The following is a 20,604-nucleotide window of genomic DNA, read 5'->3' as shown; positions in this document are numbered from 1 at the left end:
TGTAGACCTTTTCTGAATATTATGAGAATAATTTGAAGATAATACACAGTGTACATGTAGAGATTTTGCTACTGAAATGTGCATCCTTTTTCATGATATGGATCACTTTGAGACTATGTTTTAAACGGGAGAAAGTAGAGTCGTATGAACGATTCTTATCGATGTATCCGGCTTTTTCTTTCATTGCAGGCATATCCCCTGGAACCTCCATGAACCTTTAAAAGGACAGTTCATTTTCACAAAAAACCTGGACTTCATGTATGTATTGATATTTAAGCTGTTAAAACAACAACAACAACAACAATATGTAAGCTGTTTTATGGTTGTTATGTGGCTTAGAGTCAGGGCCTGACTGGAGACGAGAAACAACAGCGAGGGAGATCTTACATTTTGCTTTGAGGACCATCAGAATGGCTGATAATGTTGTTCTTTGGAGCAAAGCCCTTCAAGCAGTTATTCTGTATTCCTGATGGAGGCTAGAGCTTAGTGTGCAAGAGGCATTTTTATTCCCAATTGGTTTAGAAATTGTAGTTCTGGCATTACACAGCTACAGTTTATCATGAGGAACCTGATCTCTCAACTCTGAAGAGAAGGCTTTTGGACTATAGTTTACAGGGGATTTTAAAACATTACATACTGTTAAGTCCTGAAGTGGCACAATGGTTTGTGCTCAGCTACTACTGTTTTTGTTATTGCTTTTTTGGTTAGTTTTAATTAATTTAATATAATTTTTGGCTGGGTTATAATTAACACATCATACAATTCAGTAGTTCATTCATATCAAGAAATGTTATGCAATCATCACTACCATCAATTTGAGAACTTTTTCTTCCATCTTGAACCCCTTGATGTTGACTCCCCATTTCCCCCAACCTCCCTTCCCATACCCCCAGGCAATCATTAATCGAGTTACTCTGTATAAATCCACCCATCCTGGTTTTCCTATATTGATAACCATACAACACAAGAGCAAACAACATACAAGGACCCAGCAACAACGACCACATAAAACAGAGAAAGACCTCAATTTAAGAGAAAACAGAGAATATAAAAAATTTAGAATAAATTCACATCAAACAATAAGGGGTTATTGTGTTGCCAATTCCACTCACACATTATGTTTTGTGGGATCTGCAAATACTGGTAATTCTGTCCATTTAAAGTAGATTTTTCAGTAGAGGAACTGCTAAGGAATGAACATGGGCCATATCCCATGCCTCTAAAACCTTTGCAGAATTTGAAGTCTATTCTGAAGGCCTTAGGGAATCAGTTGAATGGTTTTAATTTGGGAAGTCCATTTTTGAAAGGTCATGTTGGCAGGAAGTATATTTAAGATTGTTGAAAAATACATTCCTGGAAGACTGAATTCTAATTTTATTTCTTCCCGGGATTGAACATTTGACCTCATTAGTAGAAGGTAAGATCATAGGAAGGAAACCAGTTGAAGGCCATTCTCAGGTGTGAAAGGAGCTCTTGAACCCAGATAATAGTAGGAGGGATGCAGAGGAATCTCACGCTTGAAACATGAAGTAGGAGGAATGAATATGGTGGTTTCATGATTGACTAAAAGTCGGCAGGCGGTAAGGAGAAAAGATGATTCTAGAATGAATTCCCTAACTTTTTCACTTAAGTGTTACTTGTAGACACAGGAGAGAGAAGGGCAAGGGAGAGGGGCAGAGAGGAAATTTGGGAGAGAAGTAGCGTTTGGGTTTGGGGTTTTTGCAATCCTTTTTAATTTCCTCCTCTCTAGCACCTTGGTGGAAGCCATTGGCTACTCAGTGTTGGGCTGTCTGTCTAGCTATGGTATCATATGGCTCCTATAGGGAATTGTGTAGGCTGGAATGGTATTTCCACCCATTCCAACCTCAAAAAGAAGCAAAGAGAAAGACATAGCAGGGATTTTAGATCTTAGCTTTCGATGTTTAATTATCATCCATGCTTTGCTTCATAGGTCATTTTTACTCACAGCTTCAGAGGTGGGGCTGTGGGTCATTCTGTGTCCAGGCCCTTACATTGGTGTAGACCTTGACCTTGGAGGCCTACCCAGGTAAGTTGTGCTCTGAGGGCCCCTGACCATGACCTCACGAGGACTGCAGTACATTTAAATGAACATGAGAACAAAGGGTTTTTGCTTTGTTTTCCATGTACATTTTTTATCTGCATGATTTTATTTTTCACTTAGTGACATGGAAAAGGAACTCCAAAATATTGGAGATTACATAGCACGGGTTTTTAGCAGACTTCCTCTCTGTAGTACAAATGGATGATAGCACATGTTGATTATTTAAATACAAACTAATAACTCTCACTGAAGCCATACTTTGGTGAGTTTTAGCATGGTAACAATATAAATTGTAAGACCTTGGGTTGATAATCTCTTTTTCACAAGATTAAAATGCCTAAACAGCTTTATAAAAGTCTCCTTCTAGGCTAGAGCATCAGCAAACCTTTTCTGTAAAGAGTGAAACAATACATCTTTAGGGTTTGCACGCCACATCTAGCCTTTGTCACAACTCAACTCTGCCGCTATAGCAGAAAAGCAGTGAGGAAAATATGCACACGATGGCTTGGTTGTCCTCTAACAGGGGTTTTATTTTGCAAGTGTGAAATAAAAGCAGGCTGATTTGGCCGTTCGGCGATAGGATGGCATGTCAGCTCTAGATCATTTCTCTACTATTCAACCTGCATTTAGTCTTGATGACAGAGATGATGGTTAAACTGCTGGGCTAATTGTTATCGGGACCCACACTTTTTCTTAAGGTTGGACTAAAATCTCACCCTATAAGCTCCTGGTGTGACTTAGCAAATGGGAGCTGCGCTTGCTCTTCCAGCCTCAGGCTTGAGCATTTTTTAGTGTTAACCCCCATTCCACATCTGAGCCTCCTCTTTTCCACTTCTAGCTGGCTACTCCAGGATCCAAAAATGAAGCTGAGAACAACTTACAGGGGCTTCACTAACGCAGTGGACATCTATTTTGATCATCTGATTCCCAGGATAACATCACTACAGGCAAGACCCACCGACCCATCTCTTTATGTGATGGAAGTGATTCTCTGAATTGATTTCCTGAATAGGGCGCTGCCATAACCAGTTGCCATCCATCTGATTCTCACACAGGGTGACTCTCGGTGTGTTCGAGTACAATTGTGCTCCATAGGATTTTGTTTTAGTTTAGATAATATTTCATTGTGTTTTTCAGTGAATGTTTACACAGCAAATTGGGTTTCTATAGAATAATTTAAATATTTCATTGTGTTTTCAATGAATGTATACACAGCAAATTAGGTTTATATCCGAGAATTTTTCACAAACATTGTTCACTAACATTGGTTATATTTTCTACAAGGTGTGAACATTCTTATTATTTCTTTCCTGGTTGTTCTGTTTCGAGTAATCTAGTTTCCCTGCCTCCTTGCCTTCTTGTCTGTGTTTTACAGCAAACTGTGACCGTTTGCTCCATGTAGATGATTTTTCAAAGGTACAGGACTCAGAGCTGATATGCCTTATTTTATGAGCCAAACTGTTATTTAACTGAATGGTGACCATAGGGGAAGAGTTTCCGTTACGAGTTTGAATTGTATCTTAGGGTGATAATCTTGAGGAGTCTCATAGCTTCAACCAGTCGAGAAAGTTTGGACATTTTAAGAATTTTGAGTTCTGATTCACATTTTTCTCTCATTATATCAAGACCAATCTCTTGTGTCTCTGATCAGAACAGTCATTAAGAACCATCTGCTTCTTCCGGTCCCAGGGTGAATGAAATCAGATAGATGTTTAGTCCTGCAAACTATTTTTGTCCTCTGATGTTTGTTTGTTTGTTTGTTTCCATCTTTCTCTTTTAGAGAAACCAGTCATTGTATCTTAGATAGCTGCTTATGAGCCCTGCTGGAGCAGTGATTGCTATTCAACGGCTAACTAACTGAAAGGTGGACAGTTTGAGCCCATCAGCCACTTCAGGGGAGAAAGGTGGTATTCTGATGCCCAAAAGGTTTATAGCCTTGGAGACCCCAATGAAACAGTATACTGTGTGCTACAGGGTTACTTGACTTGTCATGAGTTGGAGACATGGATGGCAAGGAGTTAGGTGGCTGCTCAGAACTTGTAAGACTCCAGGCCCTATTCAGCAAACTAGAATGCAGAACTAGACTTTATGAATTCTATTATTCCAGTTAACCAAGTTGTCCCACAACACTACAGCTTAATCGTTTAAACCACAGAAAGCAATCCTGTGAGGCATTTGGTATTAAAGGTGATAAACTATCCATAATTGTGCCCCTATATAATTGTGTATGTAAATGTGTATGCACACACACATGCATATATATGTACATATGCACATGTATACATTTATACAAGTGCACATATTTGCATACCTATATATACTTATATGCATTCATATGGATACATGTATTTTTTTATTTGTGTTGTTGAAAATTGTATATGTAATAGCATTTATTTTAAAATTCCTTTTTTAGTTATTATTGACATAATTTACCCAAGGCACATTGTACATACTTCACCACATTCAGTATTTCATTTCCCATCACCAACAATAACAAGTGTCTGTTCCCTAGAGAGTGACTTCCCTCACCGCCCCCATCCCTGGTAACCATCAATGGCCATTGGTATTTCTCAATATATTTATTCTTGTTTTTTCAATGAAAGAGAAATCGTACAAAATTTGTCTTTTTGTGCTTAACTTATTTTTCTCAAAATAATGCTCTCCAGAATCATCCTTGTTATATTTCTGGAACTCATCATTATTCTTTATGATCGTGTAACTTTCCATTGTATACAGGTAACACATTGTAGTTATCCATTCATACTTTAGTAGACGCATTGGTTTCCATCTTCTTGCTATTGTGAATAGTACTGCAGAGAGCCCAAGTTTGAATATGTGTGTTCATGGCTCTGGTATTAGATCTCTAGGGTACACAAGTATAAGTAGGATTATTGGCTCAAAGGCCATTTTGTCTCTAGTTTTTGAGGGAGCTCATGCTTTTTCTTAGAGTGGCTGCACTATTTTACTGTCCTGCTAACTGTGGGTCGGGGTCCCACACCTTCACATCTTCACCTGTGTTTGTTTTCTTGTTTTTGTTTCTGTTGCTGTTTTTTCTAATCAGTGCTGTTTTTGCAGAAGTGATATGGCATCTCATTGGATTTTGAAATTTGCCTTTATCGAATGGCTTGTGTTTTCAGCCAATTGAATGCCTTCTTTGGAGAAGGTTCTGTTCATACCCTTTGCCTGTTTTGTAATTGGTTGTTTTTTCTTTTTGTGGTTGAGTTTTTGAAGTTTTCTATATACCTTAAAGATTAAATCCTTAAATGAGATGTCATTTCTGGAGATTCCCCGATCTGTAAGTCACCTCCAAGATGTTTCCCAGGACTGATGTTCAGAAGTCACAAAGCATTTCTTCTGAGGCACCTCTTGGTGCCTTGAATTTCAAACCTCTTGTTTAGTATCCAAGGACTCCAGCCATTTGCATGCCAGCCCATATTCTAGAAAATCAGGAACAGAAATCACAAACACCACTCAATTCTAGTTTCTTGTTTGATAAACCACAGGTTTTAAGTGTGCCTTTACCCCATTTGGCCAAAGCTCAGATCTGTCATTTTGCTGGAAGCACTTGGAGCTACATTTTGTACCTGTTTGTTCTTGCTGTATCTTTCATTTATTTGTTCTATGCATTGCCATAAATGATAAATTAATGACCATAATCAATTTTTTTCCATTTACTTATTTATGAAACCTATAAGACTGTCCCCCATCGATAACAGCTTATATGGATGACCTTAGGCTAGTGACTTGTAGAAGTTGCAGTTTTTTTGAATTTTAACATACCTTTCTTGCAATAACAGCATGGCATTTTATAGACTTTTGTAGAAATAATATGCCACGTATTTCTAAAATGACTGGATCATGTAATAAAGACAAGATACTAGGTAGAAAATGAGCAGAGGGAAGGGACTTAATGTTATCTATTAACTCTCTAACTTTGTGCTAGGAAATTGCTGTTTACCTAGTGGATTTCATTTTCATGGTAATCACTTGAAGTAGATATTATTATATATTAAATGGAGGCAATTACAAGGTTTTTTTATGACTAGGAGAAAATTTCATAAGCTGTGAATTTATTAGAGTCACAGTTTCTAACACTATGTGTACCCCAGGCTTAATCGATATAGGACAGCTGTTAAAGCACCTACTGACCGAGTACACAGATCGAATTGGGTTTTCATTTTTGTTGTTGAAATACCTATTGACTGAGTACCTGAATCAACCTGGGGATAGTAGAGATGGTCCTTTACAGAGCCTAGACCTGGCTGTCCCATATGGTAGCTATAGGCACATATGACTATTTAAATTGGAATTAATTAAAATAAAAAATTCCATTCTTCAGTCACATTGGCTACCTATCAAGTACTCAGTATCCATGTTGCTCCTGTATTGGACTGCGCAGATACAGAACATTTATATCACAAATAAAGTTCGACTTGACGGTGCTAGAATACATTGCGAATCTGATCTTTAATTCTGAACTTTTCAGTCTTGAGATGCCTGAAAAACGAAATCAGGAACCACAAGGTTGCCAGGCAAGCATAGAGGCACATTCAGAAGAGCTCGGCTGGTCTTGAAAATGGTTTTATCAGACTGCATGAATGAGCATTTCCTTTCTCTTGAGTTACCTACTTTTAGGACTTTCAATTGCATTATATACCAGATTCAGGGTCTCATGCTTTAGATAATTCCAAGTATTATCAACTTCTGGTCTCCTCCTTCCTTTTCTACTTTCTGATCTGCTGTAGATCTCTTTGGAGGGATGGGACCAAGTAAGGAACATGTAAGTTTTGAAAGTTTCTCAATGTTTTTTCAGCAAGGGATATGTGTTTTAAAATGGTATGATGCAATGCCTTAGGATTTATATCTTCTTTTTCTCATCTAACTGGAATCACTACCGTAATTTATTCCTTGCTTGCTAGATACCCTCCTATTTCAACTCTCCCCACATAGTTTCTCCTACATGACAATGATCATAATTTTGTCCTGCAAATGGCTCAGTAATATTTACATGAGCAGCACAGAAGTCTGGGTTTTGCTGTGTTGCTACTTACATCATGGCTGTGGAGTATAATTCTTACAAGTCAATAGTATTTTTATTTCTGTATGCTTTGTGGATACGTCATGGCTCTCCCATTTATCCCCAAGAAGAAGAGCAGAAGTAGGCACACTTAACTGTGAAAATGATGTGAGGGGTGTAAAATATAGATAGAAAAAGAGCTGAAAAGATAGGATATTCTTGGACATGTTTGGTATTGAGAGAAAGGAACCAAGGCAGAAGGACATTTTAAAAATGTTTACAAAAGGGCATACTTTAAAGAGTGAAGTCCCACGAAAGCAAAAGGAAATAGGATTCAGCACAATTAAGATTCAAAGGGAACTCGGAGGGATGTCATTGTAAGGTAGTCAAGAGGTGCCAGAGACCAAATCAATCGAATTTGAGCAAACAGGCTTTATTGGGGAGAAAAACCCAGCCTGGGCGAAGTCCCAAGGTCCACAGTGTCCGGGCTGAGGGATTTGCACTCCAGGCTACAGGGGTGGTGTTTATATTGCCGGGGAACATGTGATTGGGCTGCCGTGAGTCCATGTAAGGTAAAGTAGTCAGGGATTGGGAGATACAGGTATGTCCGGGTTTCTGGAATGTCAGGTGTCTTCCTGGTTCTGGGTGCATTCATGCCCGGTGCAGGGCTGCGGGCCGAGAACAAAATGGGCCATGAGCCAAACAGGCCATGAACAAAACGGGCTGTGAGCAAAACGGGCAGTAAGTAAAAGACAAAAAAAACTTCCAAAGCTGCTGACAGGTTACATTAGCCAGCTCTGGTCAGCTCTGCACGGGTGGGGGAGATTCAGGGTCACTTGCTGCTAGGAGTCGGCCTGACATTGATCTGGCCATATAGTCATCACCTCTCAAAAAAGTCACCCAAGAACCAGAAGTGATGACTAGAGAGACAGACAAAGCACTAAGAGACTATGTTTTTGGAAGATGGTAGAAGAGAGGAAGGGAATGGTTGCTAAGGGAGAGATTACACTAAGAACCAAAATTTGTCTGAGTTTAGCAAAAAGCAGGCCGATGTTGATAGTTAATTGGAATGAAAATAATAGAAATGCGAGAGTGTGTAAAAGAGGAGAAGAGATGAGAAATAGAGGGTGAGTGCAAACAATGGTTCACAAAGTGTCCTCATAACAATGAAGAGGCTGAGAGGGCTAACTGTAGTGGAAATGGGCCAGGCTATTATTTGTAGCACAGCACCTAGAATCAATGTAAATGGTGATGGGAAGGGGTTGGTAAAGAAGGAAATGGTGATTTAGAAGACAGAGGAGACACTTCAAAGAACAAAGTGGTTAAGAGGTGTCTTTGAGACCTAGCACACAGGAATGAGATAACCTTTAGAGAGGATAAAGAACTTCTAATTCATTCCCAATTAAGGCCCCCTGCTTCACCGACTGAGTAAACTCACTCAAGCTCCCGGCTGTTGAGCGGGTTCTGACTGCCAGTGCCCTGGCAGAGCAGAACTGCCCCTCTAGGTTTCCAACGCTGTACATGTTCCCTGGAGCCAAAAACCTCACCTTTCTCCCAGGGCGGAGCTGGTGTCTGCAGAGCTCATGGTTAGCAGCCCAACTTGTAAGCCACAACCCCACCAGAGCTCCTGGCATGTTCGACTAAGGGTGATATAGTGAGAGTTCAAAGGAGCCCTGGTGGCACAGTGGTTAAGTGCTTGGCGGCCAACACAGAGGTGAGTGGTTTGAACCCACCAGTCACCCCCACCAGAGAATACCACAATCCGATTCTGTAAAGATCACACTCTGAGAAGCTCCATTTTGTTCGATAGGGTTACTATGCGTTGGAATTGACCTGACACAATGGTTTTGTTTTGCTCTAATGAGAGTTTACCACCCTAAGGATTAGTAGGAAAGGTAGAATTTTAAGAGCACTTGATTTTCCGGAGGTGACTGCTGTGGAATAAGACATTTCCAGAAATGTAGTGTAACTGGTGATTGGGATTTGAGGGGTGTGTGTGTGTGTGTGTTTTCTTTTTTTAATGGCACTCGAAATGCATTTGTACAGCAGTAAACTTTGGAAAGTCTAGCCTATTACCACCACCAGGCTCTCACTTGTAAACTCTCATATTCTTGATTCTCAGTACCACAAGGGAGGTCCCATCATTGCTGTGCAGCTTGAGAATGAATATGGTTCATATTATAAGGATAAGGGATATATGCGATATATCAAAAAGGTAAGTATTTCTTTGATTTTTCCTCCATATGTGCATGCTTCTTTTCTCAGTTCATGGAGCAAACGTTTCCTGGATGACTGTAGCATGCGTGCTACTGTGGGATATGAAGATGAAGATAGTCCAGTTAATTTTTTCCATCTGTTTACAATCTAAAGGTGACTGAGAGCTACCCAAACTAATTTCTGTTGAGTTGGTTCTGATTTGTAGTGACCTTGTGGAACAGATTAGAATTGTCCCATAGGGTTTCCAAGGCTATAGATCTTTATGGAAGCAGATTGCTGCATCTTTCTCCCGTGGAGGGGCTGGAAGGTTTGAACCACCAATGTTTGAGTTAGCAGCTCAGTACTTTAATCATGGTGCCACCAGAGATCCCTTTAGAACTACCTACACAACTCTTATGGGAGGCAAAAACTTTCTTTGGGTTAGAATTTGTGTGATACATATTTTCTTTCCTTTTACTTTCAACACTTCTATATTAATATATTTAAGGCAGCATATAACTAAAAATTTTTGTTTATCTTTGTCATAAATGAAGTATTTTGGTTTGTTTACATATAACATAATTTGTGTTTAACTCTACCATGTTGGACTTTTCTTTCTATTTGTCTCACCTATTATATGATCCTTTTCCTCTCCTTTCTTGCCTTCTTTTATACTGACTGAGTACATTTTATTTATTTAGTTATGTTTTCAAAAGATCATTTTATTGGGGGCTCTTATAAACATTTACTTTCTATTGAGCCCTTAGTATCAGCTCCTCTTTTTTCCCTCCCTCCTCCACCACCCTCATGACCCCATGATAAATGATAAGTTATTATTTTCATATCTTCTCCCATCTCCCATGGTTTCTGTTATTTGTCCCCCAGGGGAGGAAGGAGTGTGGTGGAGGAGGTGGTTATGTGTTGATCATTGAGATTGGTTTCCTTTTCCTCCCCTTCTCTCGCCACCTTCCCTCTACCCTTCTGGTATCACTAGTCCCATTCCTGTTCCTGGATTCCATGTGTTGTGAGCTCTTATCTCTAATCTGTACCTGTGCACATGCTCTGGTTTAGCCCACAGTGAAAGGTAGGACTGGGGTCATGATAGTGGGGGTGAGAAAGTCTCAAGGAACCAGAAGAATATCATGTGTTTCATCGATGCTATACTGCGCCCTGATTGGTTCATCCCTTCCTTGTGACCCTTCTGTGAGGGGTTGTCCCATTGTCTACAGATGACTGAGTACATTTTAAAGCTTGAGGAGAAAGCAACGGTTCCAGAGGGACTTGGGGGAGGAAGAGGAGGTGCGGGATGGGAGCGGTGAGCAAACAAGGCCACCGACAGGGGAACAACTAGAGAATTAAAACCAACAACGAGGAGGACATACAGATCCTGGGAGTGTTGGAGCAACAGCAGTCTAGCTGAGAGGAATTACTGAGAGGCAGAAGAAGGGCGAGTGTAATGGTGGGAAAGGAGGAAGGTAAAAGGAAACAGAGGAAAAGATCTAGGAAGCAAAGCTGTGGATAGAGGTATAAATACAGGTGTGTACATATATAAATACATTAATTCATAAAAATAGAGGTATTGGCCTATGTACATATATTTAGATGGCAGTACACTGAGGGAGGTGGACTTTGGGCCTCTGTTCAAGCCCTGCCTCAATGCAAGAACACTTGGTCCTAACAAACTGGCATTCTGTGATGCTCACCCTCCCACCTCGATCGCTGAAGACAAAATGGGTGCACAAGGAAATGTGGTGAAGAAAGCTCATGGTGCCCAGCTACCAAAAGATATAGCATCTGGTGCCTTAAAGGCTTGAAGTTAAACAAGTGTCTATCTAGCAGAGAAGCAACAAGCTCACACAGAAGAAGCATACCAGCCTATGCGATCACGAGGTGTTGACAGGATCAGGTAACAGGCATCACAAGACCCAAAACAAACAAAAAACATATTGCTGAGAAGCGGTGTGTGTCAGAGCAGAGGCCCCCAAATCACCTGTAGATAATGGGACATCCTCACAGAAGGATCACAAGGAAGGGATGAGTCAACCACGGCACAGTATAGCGCTAATGAAACACAATATCCTTCTTGTTCCTTGAGGCTTCCTCACTCCTCACTGTCATGATCCCAGTCCTGCCTGTCACTGCGGGCTAGACTGGAGCATGTGAGCTGAAAGAGCCCCAATAAAAATGATCTTTTAATAAAAATAAGTAAACAAATAAAAACTTTAAAAAAATTGTCTTAAGTAGGTAACAAAACATTGCTAATTATGCACTCTTCACATGTATGCGTCAGTGACTGAATACATCTTTTATTATTATTCTATTTTCTTCTATACTGTCTTGTTACATTCACTACCTGTTGATTTGTTGTACTGTCATGGCTTGTATGCTGCTATGATACTGGACGCTATGCTAGAAGTATTTAAAATATTCGTAGGTTCACCCATGGTGGACATGGTTCAGCAGTGCTTCCCAGATTAAAACGCATCAGTAAGAAAGGCCTGGTAATCTACTCTCCATAATTAGCCAATGAAAGTCTAACAGATCACAACAGAATGTTATCTGATATTATCTGGAAGGTGAGCTCTTTAGGCAGAAAAGAATTAAACAATGCTCATAAAATATGAATCCAAATATACTAGTGATCATGAAGATGGTGCTGAACTGTCCCAATTTCATGTATGGGGTCATCATGAATCAAAGCAGACTGTATGGCAACTAATACCAACAGCAATCTTATTATATATTTTTCACTATTCTTTTAGTATTTTCTATAGAGCTTATACTCGCTGTCCTTGATTTGTGATTGTCTGACACACAGATTAGGATGTTGTTGCCACAATATTTTTAAGAGAGAAGGAATCACATTGGGGTGAGGCCAGTTCATTTTATCTCCTCGAGTTTCTCCTTAGGCCCTGGTGGCAAGAAAAATCCAGGTGCTGCTCCTAACTGCTGATGATGGACAAGATGTGACAAAAGGCCACATAAAAAATGGTACACATTTGTTTTTTCCCTAGTTATTCCACTTGTCAGGTCTTAAAAAGAACCAGAAATCCCCCTGATACCTCTTCTTTTCTATTTCCCAATAGTCTCTGGAAACAGTGATGGGGACTCCTGGTCAATGCTGAGTGCTAATGAGCCAGCTTCCTCACCCCTGTTGCCCCTAGCGCATCAACTGTGCAGAACACGCTCCCCCACCCCTACCCCAATTTCCTCAGGGGCCTAAAGCTGGGCCCTGGCTAGAACCCAAGAAAGGTCATCTTTGTCCTTGCCAAGTGATTGTGACGAGTATACAAGTAATGCAGCGTCAGCAACTGTGGGTTTCTGAGACTGTCTGGTGCCGGAACAGAAAGCCCGGTCTTTCTCCCGCAGAGCTGCTTGTGGTTTCAAACTGCCAACCATGTGGATCACAGCCCACTGCATAATCCCTCTCATTTTACAGTGGGAGAAAACTCAAGTCAATGATGGCTCATGGCGACCCTATAGGACTGGGTAGAACTGCCCTTGTGAGTTTCTGAGACCGTAACTCTTTATAGGAGTATAGAGGCAGAATAATATTCTGACTTAGAAGTGAAAAGACTTGTCATCAAGGTTTAAGTCTTAGGCTGTTCACCTCTCTAGGCTTAAATGTATTCATCCCTTAACATTGGCTATTTGAACTACCCTTCTCATTTCTCTAGGAGCACTGGGCACATAGTGGGTTACTCGTGGAGCTGCTAACCACAAGGTCAGCAGTTTGAATCCATCAGCTGCTTCACAGAAGAAAGATATGGCTTTCTACTCCTGTAAACAGATAAAGTCTTGTAACTGTACAAGGGGCAGTTCTATCCTGCCCGTAGGGTTGTTCTGAGTTGGATTCCACTCAAGGGCAATGAGTTTGTTTGGTGTTTTGGATTCTCACTTCTATTTGTCATTCACTGTAAATGCTAAACAAAGCCCTTTGAAAGTGGCGTGGTTGGATATGAAGGCAAGATCAAATATTTATCATTAATCATAAGGCATCAAATGCTGTGTGTAGGTGCTGGGGTCCAGCTCTTGTTCTGGAAACAGGAGCTCTGTGTCTCCTGCCTGGCAGTGGTTGTGGCAAGACCTCCTCAGGGTGTCTTCGTTTACTCTGCAGTGCTTGCCACGCTCCATATGAAGAACATCCACAAAGAAACCTACCAGAAGCTGCTTTTGCTCCAGGTGAGGACCTGGCAAAGATGCAGGACTTTTTGATATTTGCTCTTACGACCTCCTTGTAGCTCAGTTCGCAGGAGTAGTTCATTCAGCTGAAGCATGTGGATTCCTGTGCCCTTGCACTGCCTACTCTAGGTGGTTTTTTAGGTTCAACTAAACCAAACTCGTATGCTAACAAGAGACCAAGACTGGGAATGAGGAGTAAAAAGCGATATGTGGTCTAATAAACAAAATCCTGAATATGAGCTCATTCAACATTCATTGGATTCTTCAATAAATCGTTCGGACATGTTCCATGTGTCTGCTAAGCACTTTCTCAGTCATTGTGGGTAAAGCATTGGACAAAACCTATAGCATCACTACTTTCAGAGCTCATGTTCTGGTGAGGGGAGACAATAGACAGGCTGTGAGATAATAACACGAGCTAGGAAAACATTATATGATGATATTTATGTATACAGTTTTTGATTTACTTAATCCTTTCACACATTTTATTTTTTAATTTCCTACATTTAATTTGTAAGAGGCTATTACTCTTAGTTACCTTTAACAGATTAGGAAACCATGACACAGAAAGGTTAAACTTTTCATTTGATCTCACACCTAGACCATCAAGTGCTGCAGAAGTAATCTACACCCATCTCATTCTGTTGTCCTTCTGTAATAACACTGCCTCTCTCAACACCATTTTATACGAGAGAAGAGTTTAATATGACAGAGACAATCAATCACAAGAATCAAATAATCAAAATGAGAACCCTCAGCTTTGGTAACTGATTTGTAATTTGTGTCCAGTGACTTTCTTGTGCTTGACTGAGAGAACAACAAGAGAGAAAGGCTTAGGACAGATTTTGCAACAGTAAGTAACCAGCAGAAGCAAACAGAGCTTTTGAGTCCCCATTTCCTTTTCACATTTTCTAGCAAAAAGAATCCTTTCCTAATGGGAGGAGGTTGCCCTTGAGCTAAGGAAGAGTTAAAGCTGAGATGCAGAGAGAAGTGAATTGCTCCACATTTATTCAGACTGAGCCCTGCTCCAGGTGCCCCACTAGCCTGGGCAAGGAAGGCCACTGAAAGTAAAAGAGGATCAATGGGACCAGGAAGAAGAGGCAAGGGCATGAGCAGAACTTAGAGCCTATAAGCAGAGAAGAAATGCTCTGAGTTGAAGAGGCATCTGTGAAACCTGAATTTCACAGTTGCTTTCTAAGCAATTCGGGGCTTCTGAATGGTACCAAATGTTCTCAACTGACCTTTCATGTTTCCTCAGGGTCCTAGCCCTATACTGATGACAGTATATACAGCAAAATCTTTTGATACCTGGGGCCTTTTACGTCGCAATCTTGATTTGCATCGTGAGTACCCCCTACCTTTTTTTCAGGAGGATAGACTTATACGGACAGTGCAGGCCTAGGTTTTGTTGTTGTTGATAGTATACCTGAGAGTTCTGAGAGAACGATCTGAGATGTCATGGCTTTATAAGCTTCAACATGATTACATTGACACCTCAAAGACATCTGCACCACAAAATGACAGCACAGTTTCCATTCTAATTCTAACTTGTTGACACTATTAATTAGTGTGAATTGCTTTGAAAAGTAGAGACATTCCATGAAAGTGTGTTGGGCAGAAGTAGAAAAGTATTGGATTGGAAATTATGCACCAAGTCCTCTCTGAAGAATTGGCCACAGTCATTCAAATGTGGTTTGGAGAGAAATCGTCTGCGTGCCAGGATTTCAGACCCATCTCTGGCAGACATCACCATGTTCTCGCAAAACACTTCTCCAGGACACACGCATACCACCAAGACAAAAATATACAAGCAATGACTTAATAATAGAGTTTGATAGAAAGAAAGAAACACTCCTAAAGTAGGAAACCCAGAGGAAAAGAAATGGCTAGGTTATTGAGATGATGTTGGGACTAGCACCACCAGTCCTTCCCAAGGGATTCGAACTAAGCCCACACATTTTCTTGGCATGTTGTTAAAGGACTGATCGAGGCAGCTGAGCATTCTGGGTGTTGATGATGGGAGGATCCCATGAGAGGGTAGGAATACCTCTCTCCACTCATTCTCTATCCTTGTCTCTCCCTTTCCCTATGTATCTGCAGTGTTGATGAAAGACGTGCAAGAAATGATCAAACTTAGGTTCTCCCTCAATTTCTATATGTTCCATGGTGGCACAAACTTTGGATTCATGGGCGGAGCTGTGGAAACACAAAAATATGAGCCTGTGGTCACCAGCTATGGCAAGTGCTTGTCCCTGAGTAATCTCCTGCCTATTTCACCCAACCACTTGGGGCTGGAGTTTTGGATGGGAGACCCAAGGGGGAGGGGTGCTCTGGAACATTACAAAAAAAAAATTCTGGAGATCGAGGATTTGCTATTTATTCCTCTTGATAGTACTGGAATATAAGCCCCATTGGACTGTAGGATTTCTAGAACTTTTCAGGGAAAGAGGACAGTAGCCCCGTCTTGGTCATTTGCGCACAGACCCTTGCTTTTAGAGGTTCCTTGAAAACCAGGCTACTTCTGGGTTTCACATCAGGGTATAAGCTAATAATTCTTTCCCAATCTATAACTCTACTAATAGACCAAGAAATAAGCTGAGAGTGAAGGAAATAAAGGAATTCCATTGCAAAAGGAATAGGAGGAAGCATTCTATGAAAATGGACTCAAGCTCTCAGCAAGGGTCTACAGGACTATGCGTCCATGGGCTTATTCTGTTTGCCTCCAATTAATAGCCTTGAAAAAGCTTGGCAGACTCTCCTGGCTGGAATTTACTGGGACCCAAGCAAAGGTTCCAGGAAGACAGTGACTTGGCATTTCCTTGAGTAATGCCCCAAAGTTGTTTCTCCCCAAAGCTTCTGCACCAAGGATCCTTTTACTCAGTACCAGGCTCTCATCACTTTTTTTGCTAAAGGTAGATCTTTATTGGAAGAAGTGACATATTTTCTTATATTTTTCAGACTATGGAGCACTGCTTACAGAGGATGGAGACTACACACCTGAGTACTTCGCATTTCAAGAATATTTTAGCTCTGTTCTAGGTACCCAACAGCAAGCTCAATCTGAACAAAACCTCAGCTCCTCAAACAGCCTGTGAAGAGGAGCATGGCGAATAGGAAGCATTCTTTTGTATAATGAACTGTTGGTTAAGTTTTGGATTGGTTGGTTAAGTTTAAGCATTAGACTGTTGGTTAAGTTTAAGTTTAAGCATTAGACTGTTGGTTAAGTTAACTGTTGGTTAAGTTTAAGCATTAGACTGCTAACCGCAGGGTTCTTTATTCAAACCCATCTGCTACTTGCAAGAAGTATAAGGCTATCTATACCCATAAAGATTTACAGCTTCAGAAACCCTGTATAGGGGTCACTATGAGTCAGGATTGACTTGTTAGCAGGGGATTTGGGTTTGATTATATCTGTAGGCTTCAGGATTCAAAGATGTGCATGGCACAATGCCTGCCTTCTAGGAGCCTAACATGTAGGGTCAAGTTGAAGTGCAAGGCTGTGTATCAGAATCCTTTGTGGAACTTCTAAAGTACATAAGTGTCCAGACCCTTCCCAGAGTGGTTAGAGGAGTATGGGGAGGAAGGGGTAGAATCTGGGTATAGATATTTTCCCATTGGTCTCTAGGAGATTCTGATGAACAATTGAGTTGAGAGCTACTGGCCTAGTGTATATCACTGATGTACTATCTCCTTTGCTAAGATAGCAGGGCACCCTGACTAGCCTATGGCTATGAGAAGAATGCATTCATCCATTGCCTACTTACTTCTTGACTCTTCCTGAAATTGGGTGCCAGGGCCAGTGACTGAACTCTTCATTTTTGGTGATTTTCAGCTAACAGAGTACTTGGTGCCATTGAATGGGGTGGAGCAGGGGCTTCTAGAATGACTCAGCTACCTTGGTTGTTGTTGTTTTATTTTTCATTTCAGTGGTTTCCACACACTTGCAATCAAAACATAACCCTAAGGCTGCATATAAATCAGTGATACCAACACACTACTTAACACTGTGGGACATTTTGCCTTACCTGGAGAAGGTGAGTCCTTCCTAGACATAGAAACAGAACTAATCTTTGGACAGAAGAAAATAGAGGAAAGGCTTCACTCACAGAACAGAGACAATTTGGCTCCAATATTTACCAGCTATGACCTTAGGGAGGTAATTTAATGTCACTATCCTTATGTTTTATCATCTGTACAATTATGCTTATGACGATATGTATTCCATAGATTTGTTGTGTAGATTTAGTAGTTAATATCTGTTCCTAATACCTAATAAGTGCTAGAGATCTAGTTGTTAAGTTTTTATAGAAATCTTATTTTATAGATATGTAAAAAGATAAAAAATATATTTAATAGATACAAATATTTATATTAGAATAAGTAAAAAGTATTTTACAAAATCATAGAAATCTTTATGAAAGAAAATATCAAAATGTGAATCTATTGTTTCTTGACATATCCTCTATCTAGGTTTGTACATTTCTGAAAATAGTCTTCGCGTCTCTTTAACTCTTCCCTGAATAATTCTGTGCTCCTTGACTTATACCCATCTACTGAAAGATCAAAGCATGTTTTAAGTGGTTTTTTTTTGGTCTCTGGGTTCAGAAAGAAGCCTGGGGGTGTTAAGATCAGGGCTGTAGAGGGGATGAGTTGAAGTTTCCCATTAAATTTCTCATAGAACAGCCCTTGCTAGGCTTGAAGAATGAGCAGGTATGTTATTATGATGGAAAAAAGTTCCTCAGTGGAACTTTCCTGTTTTTTTTCTCAGCGATCCAGTTTTCTTAAAACAGCTCCCTAATAAGCCCCCACGATCATCCTGTGTTTGAGGAAATATTCAAAACTACCCTTTTGGAATCTCTACCCCCACACCCCTTTCACCTCTCACCACACACAAAACAAAAACCAGTTGTCATAATCTCCCAAGATGACTCTCTGCCTTGAATTGACCTGGCTGAAGCTGATCCCTTTAGAAGCTACTATTTAGCTCCATGTTAAGTTTTGAAGGCCTCCCTAACAATGGCAATGGGTTTGGCTGGTGGGTGAATGAGGATAAGACAAGCATATTATTGCGAGAACTTGTTTACAGCCATCGACTAAATAGAGAGACATGTTTAAACACATTTTGTTTGGATCAGCCCATTGGGTCTGAACTGGAACCTGTGTCGCAATACTTCGTGAGTGACCCTCATATAAACTCCTGTATGGACTTTATGTCCACAGATGTCATTTTTATAGAGTGTGGTAAACAATGAGAGGGTCAGGATTACATCTGAAGTGAAATGACTTTGCAATCTGAAGGATGAATACATGCTGATGAGACACAGCACCGTGCCGTGGGAGAAGCAAAGGGAGCATCAGGCACAGGGGACACCATTTGAAGACACAGAAGAAACCGCTGTTTGGGACCTGCAGATGGAGTGGGAGTGAAAGATCTCTGTGGGAGAGTGGTAGGAAGAGAGCCACGCACTGTAGATTGGAGGACCTTTGTGATTTTGTTTCTATCTTTTTCTAATGGAATTTTAAAAACATGAAAGTAAAGAGAAAAAGTAGTGAATTCCTCCTTCTAGCTGTTACACAGAAGAAACCGCTGTTTGGGACCTGCAGATGGAATGGGAGTGAAAGGTCTCTGTGGGAGAGTGGTAGGAAGAGAGCCACGCACTGTAGATTGGAGGACCTTTGTGATTTTGTTTCTATCTTTTTCTAATGGAATTTTAAAAACATGAAAGTAAAGAGAAAAAGTAGTGAACTCCTCCTTCTAGCTGTTAAACATCCAGCTTCAGCTTTGTTAATTTTTAATTAATCCTATTCCAGCTGCACTTGTACTTATTATTCCAGAGCTCTACAGAATTATTTTAAAGCAGATCCCAGACATTATACAATTCCAGCTGCTCAAAATGCATCTCTAAAGATAAGGATTATAAAATCAATGATCAGAAGAGGGAATTATATTAGAGCTTCAGTTCTGAGTACCCACTTTGCAGAAAGCTATGGATAACAGTAAAAGTCCAAAGCCCATTTGCGAGTGCTCATGTGGATTAAGTCCCATTGATTCATTGACCAGGGATGTGAATGGTCTTGCTCTCAGACAGAGTGAATTGGAAAGTGGATTACCTCACTTCCCTGCCCCGCCCCCTCCAAAACCTGCTTCCCACCTCCCTCCACACACACACCAGTCTGCAGTGAGACAGTCTTCCTTAGGGGCTAATGTCGGTGTGTCTTTGATGGAGATCACTGTACTAGGCATACTTTATTCCCTGGCTGCCTTGGCGAAGTCCCTGGACCAGTAGAGTGAGCTCCCTATCTAACACAATGTACCAGTACCAATCATAGCTCCATTCCTGCTCTGCGGGACCCACCTGTAATGATGATGTATTGATCTGCCACCAACCATGTCTTTGTGACATTTTTCTTTAACTTCCCACGGCCCTTTTAAAGCTCTGTATCTCAGCAAATGCTGGGCCCCATTATGACCTTGGTCTAATGGTTTCCCTTATCTGGATAATATATCTCTGTAGTTGTCTTGTCCCTGTCCCATTTTAGATTTAATAAGTGTTTTCTTAAAAAAAATAAAACTAAAGAAAAAGAATGAGGATTATTTTTAAAATATAGCTAAAAAATAATTATCACCCTGAATAATAAGAATAGTTTCTTACATACTAATGGGAAATATTTAGCAACTAGCTTATATCATTTAAAAGCCATACACTGGGACTCAAGGAATAATGGGAGAGCTCTGAGGGGCACTGCAATCCTCCAGCATGGTTGCTTCATAGAGCAATGTGATGAGAGTGAACACACATGAGGCTCTTATGGTTGGCACAGGTGGGCTCTAGCACACGATTGTGGAAAACAACGAAAGATCCAAAGTTCAAAGGTTTTCCATTGCCTCACAAATGTCTTTCTAATATTGATCTGTTAATATTAGGATCTAAACAAAGCAAATCACATATTACATTTAATTGATATGTTTCCTAGGTCTCTTTTATTTGTTTTATAAATATTTCTTTTTTAAAAAAATTTAAACTCCAACTTGTTCCAATTCTTAAAAAAAAATCATTTTATTGGGGGCTCATGCAACACTTATCACAATCCATACATACACCCATTGTGTCAAGCACATTTATACATTTGTTGCCGTCATCATTCT

The 20,604-nt window shown here is 40.4% G+C and overlaps 1 protein-coding gene across 1 annotated transcript in view; it reads left to right on the top strand.

Moving 5' to 3' along the window:
* LOC101656230 (beta-galactosidase-1-like protein 2) overlaps positions 1 to 20,604 on the top strand; it is a 44,484-nt gene that overhangs the window by 8,240 nt on the left and 15,640 nt on the right. The window contains exons 4-13 of the mRNA XM_013007621.2: positions 190 to 258; positions 1,952 to 2,047; positions 2,901 to 3,009; positions 9,202 to 9,294; positions 12,185 to 12,266; positions 13,393 to 13,457; positions 14,716 to 14,800; positions 15,558 to 15,695; positions 16,416 to 16,496; positions 17,385 to 17,491. Coding sequence (XP_012863075.2) covers positions 190 to 258; positions 1,952 to 2,047; positions 2,901 to 3,009; positions 9,202 to 9,294; positions 12,185 to 12,266; positions 13,393 to 13,457; positions 14,716 to 14,800; positions 15,558 to 15,695; positions 16,416 to 16,496; positions 17,385 to 17,491 — 925 coding nt within the window. The remainder of the gene's footprint in view (positions 1 to 189; positions 259 to 1,951; positions 2,048 to 2,900; positions 3,010 to 9,201; positions 9,295 to 12,184; positions 12,267 to 13,392; positions 13,458 to 14,715; positions 14,801 to 15,557; positions 15,696 to 16,415; positions 16,497 to 17,384; positions 17,492 to 20,604) is intronic.

Source organism: Echinops telfairi, unplaced genomic scaffold (genome assembly GCF_000313985.2).
Source record: "Echinops telfairi isolate 266 unplaced genomic scaffold, ASM31398v2 ScPeMD7_5592;HRSCAF=6446, whole genome shotgun sequence".
Taxonomy (NCBI): Eukaryota; Metazoa; Chordata; class Mammalia; order Afrosoricida; family Tenrecidae; genus Echinops; species Echinops telfairi.
The sequence above is the reverse complement of the archived record's forward strand: the minus strand, read 5'-3'. Positions and strand labels throughout refer to the sequence as shown.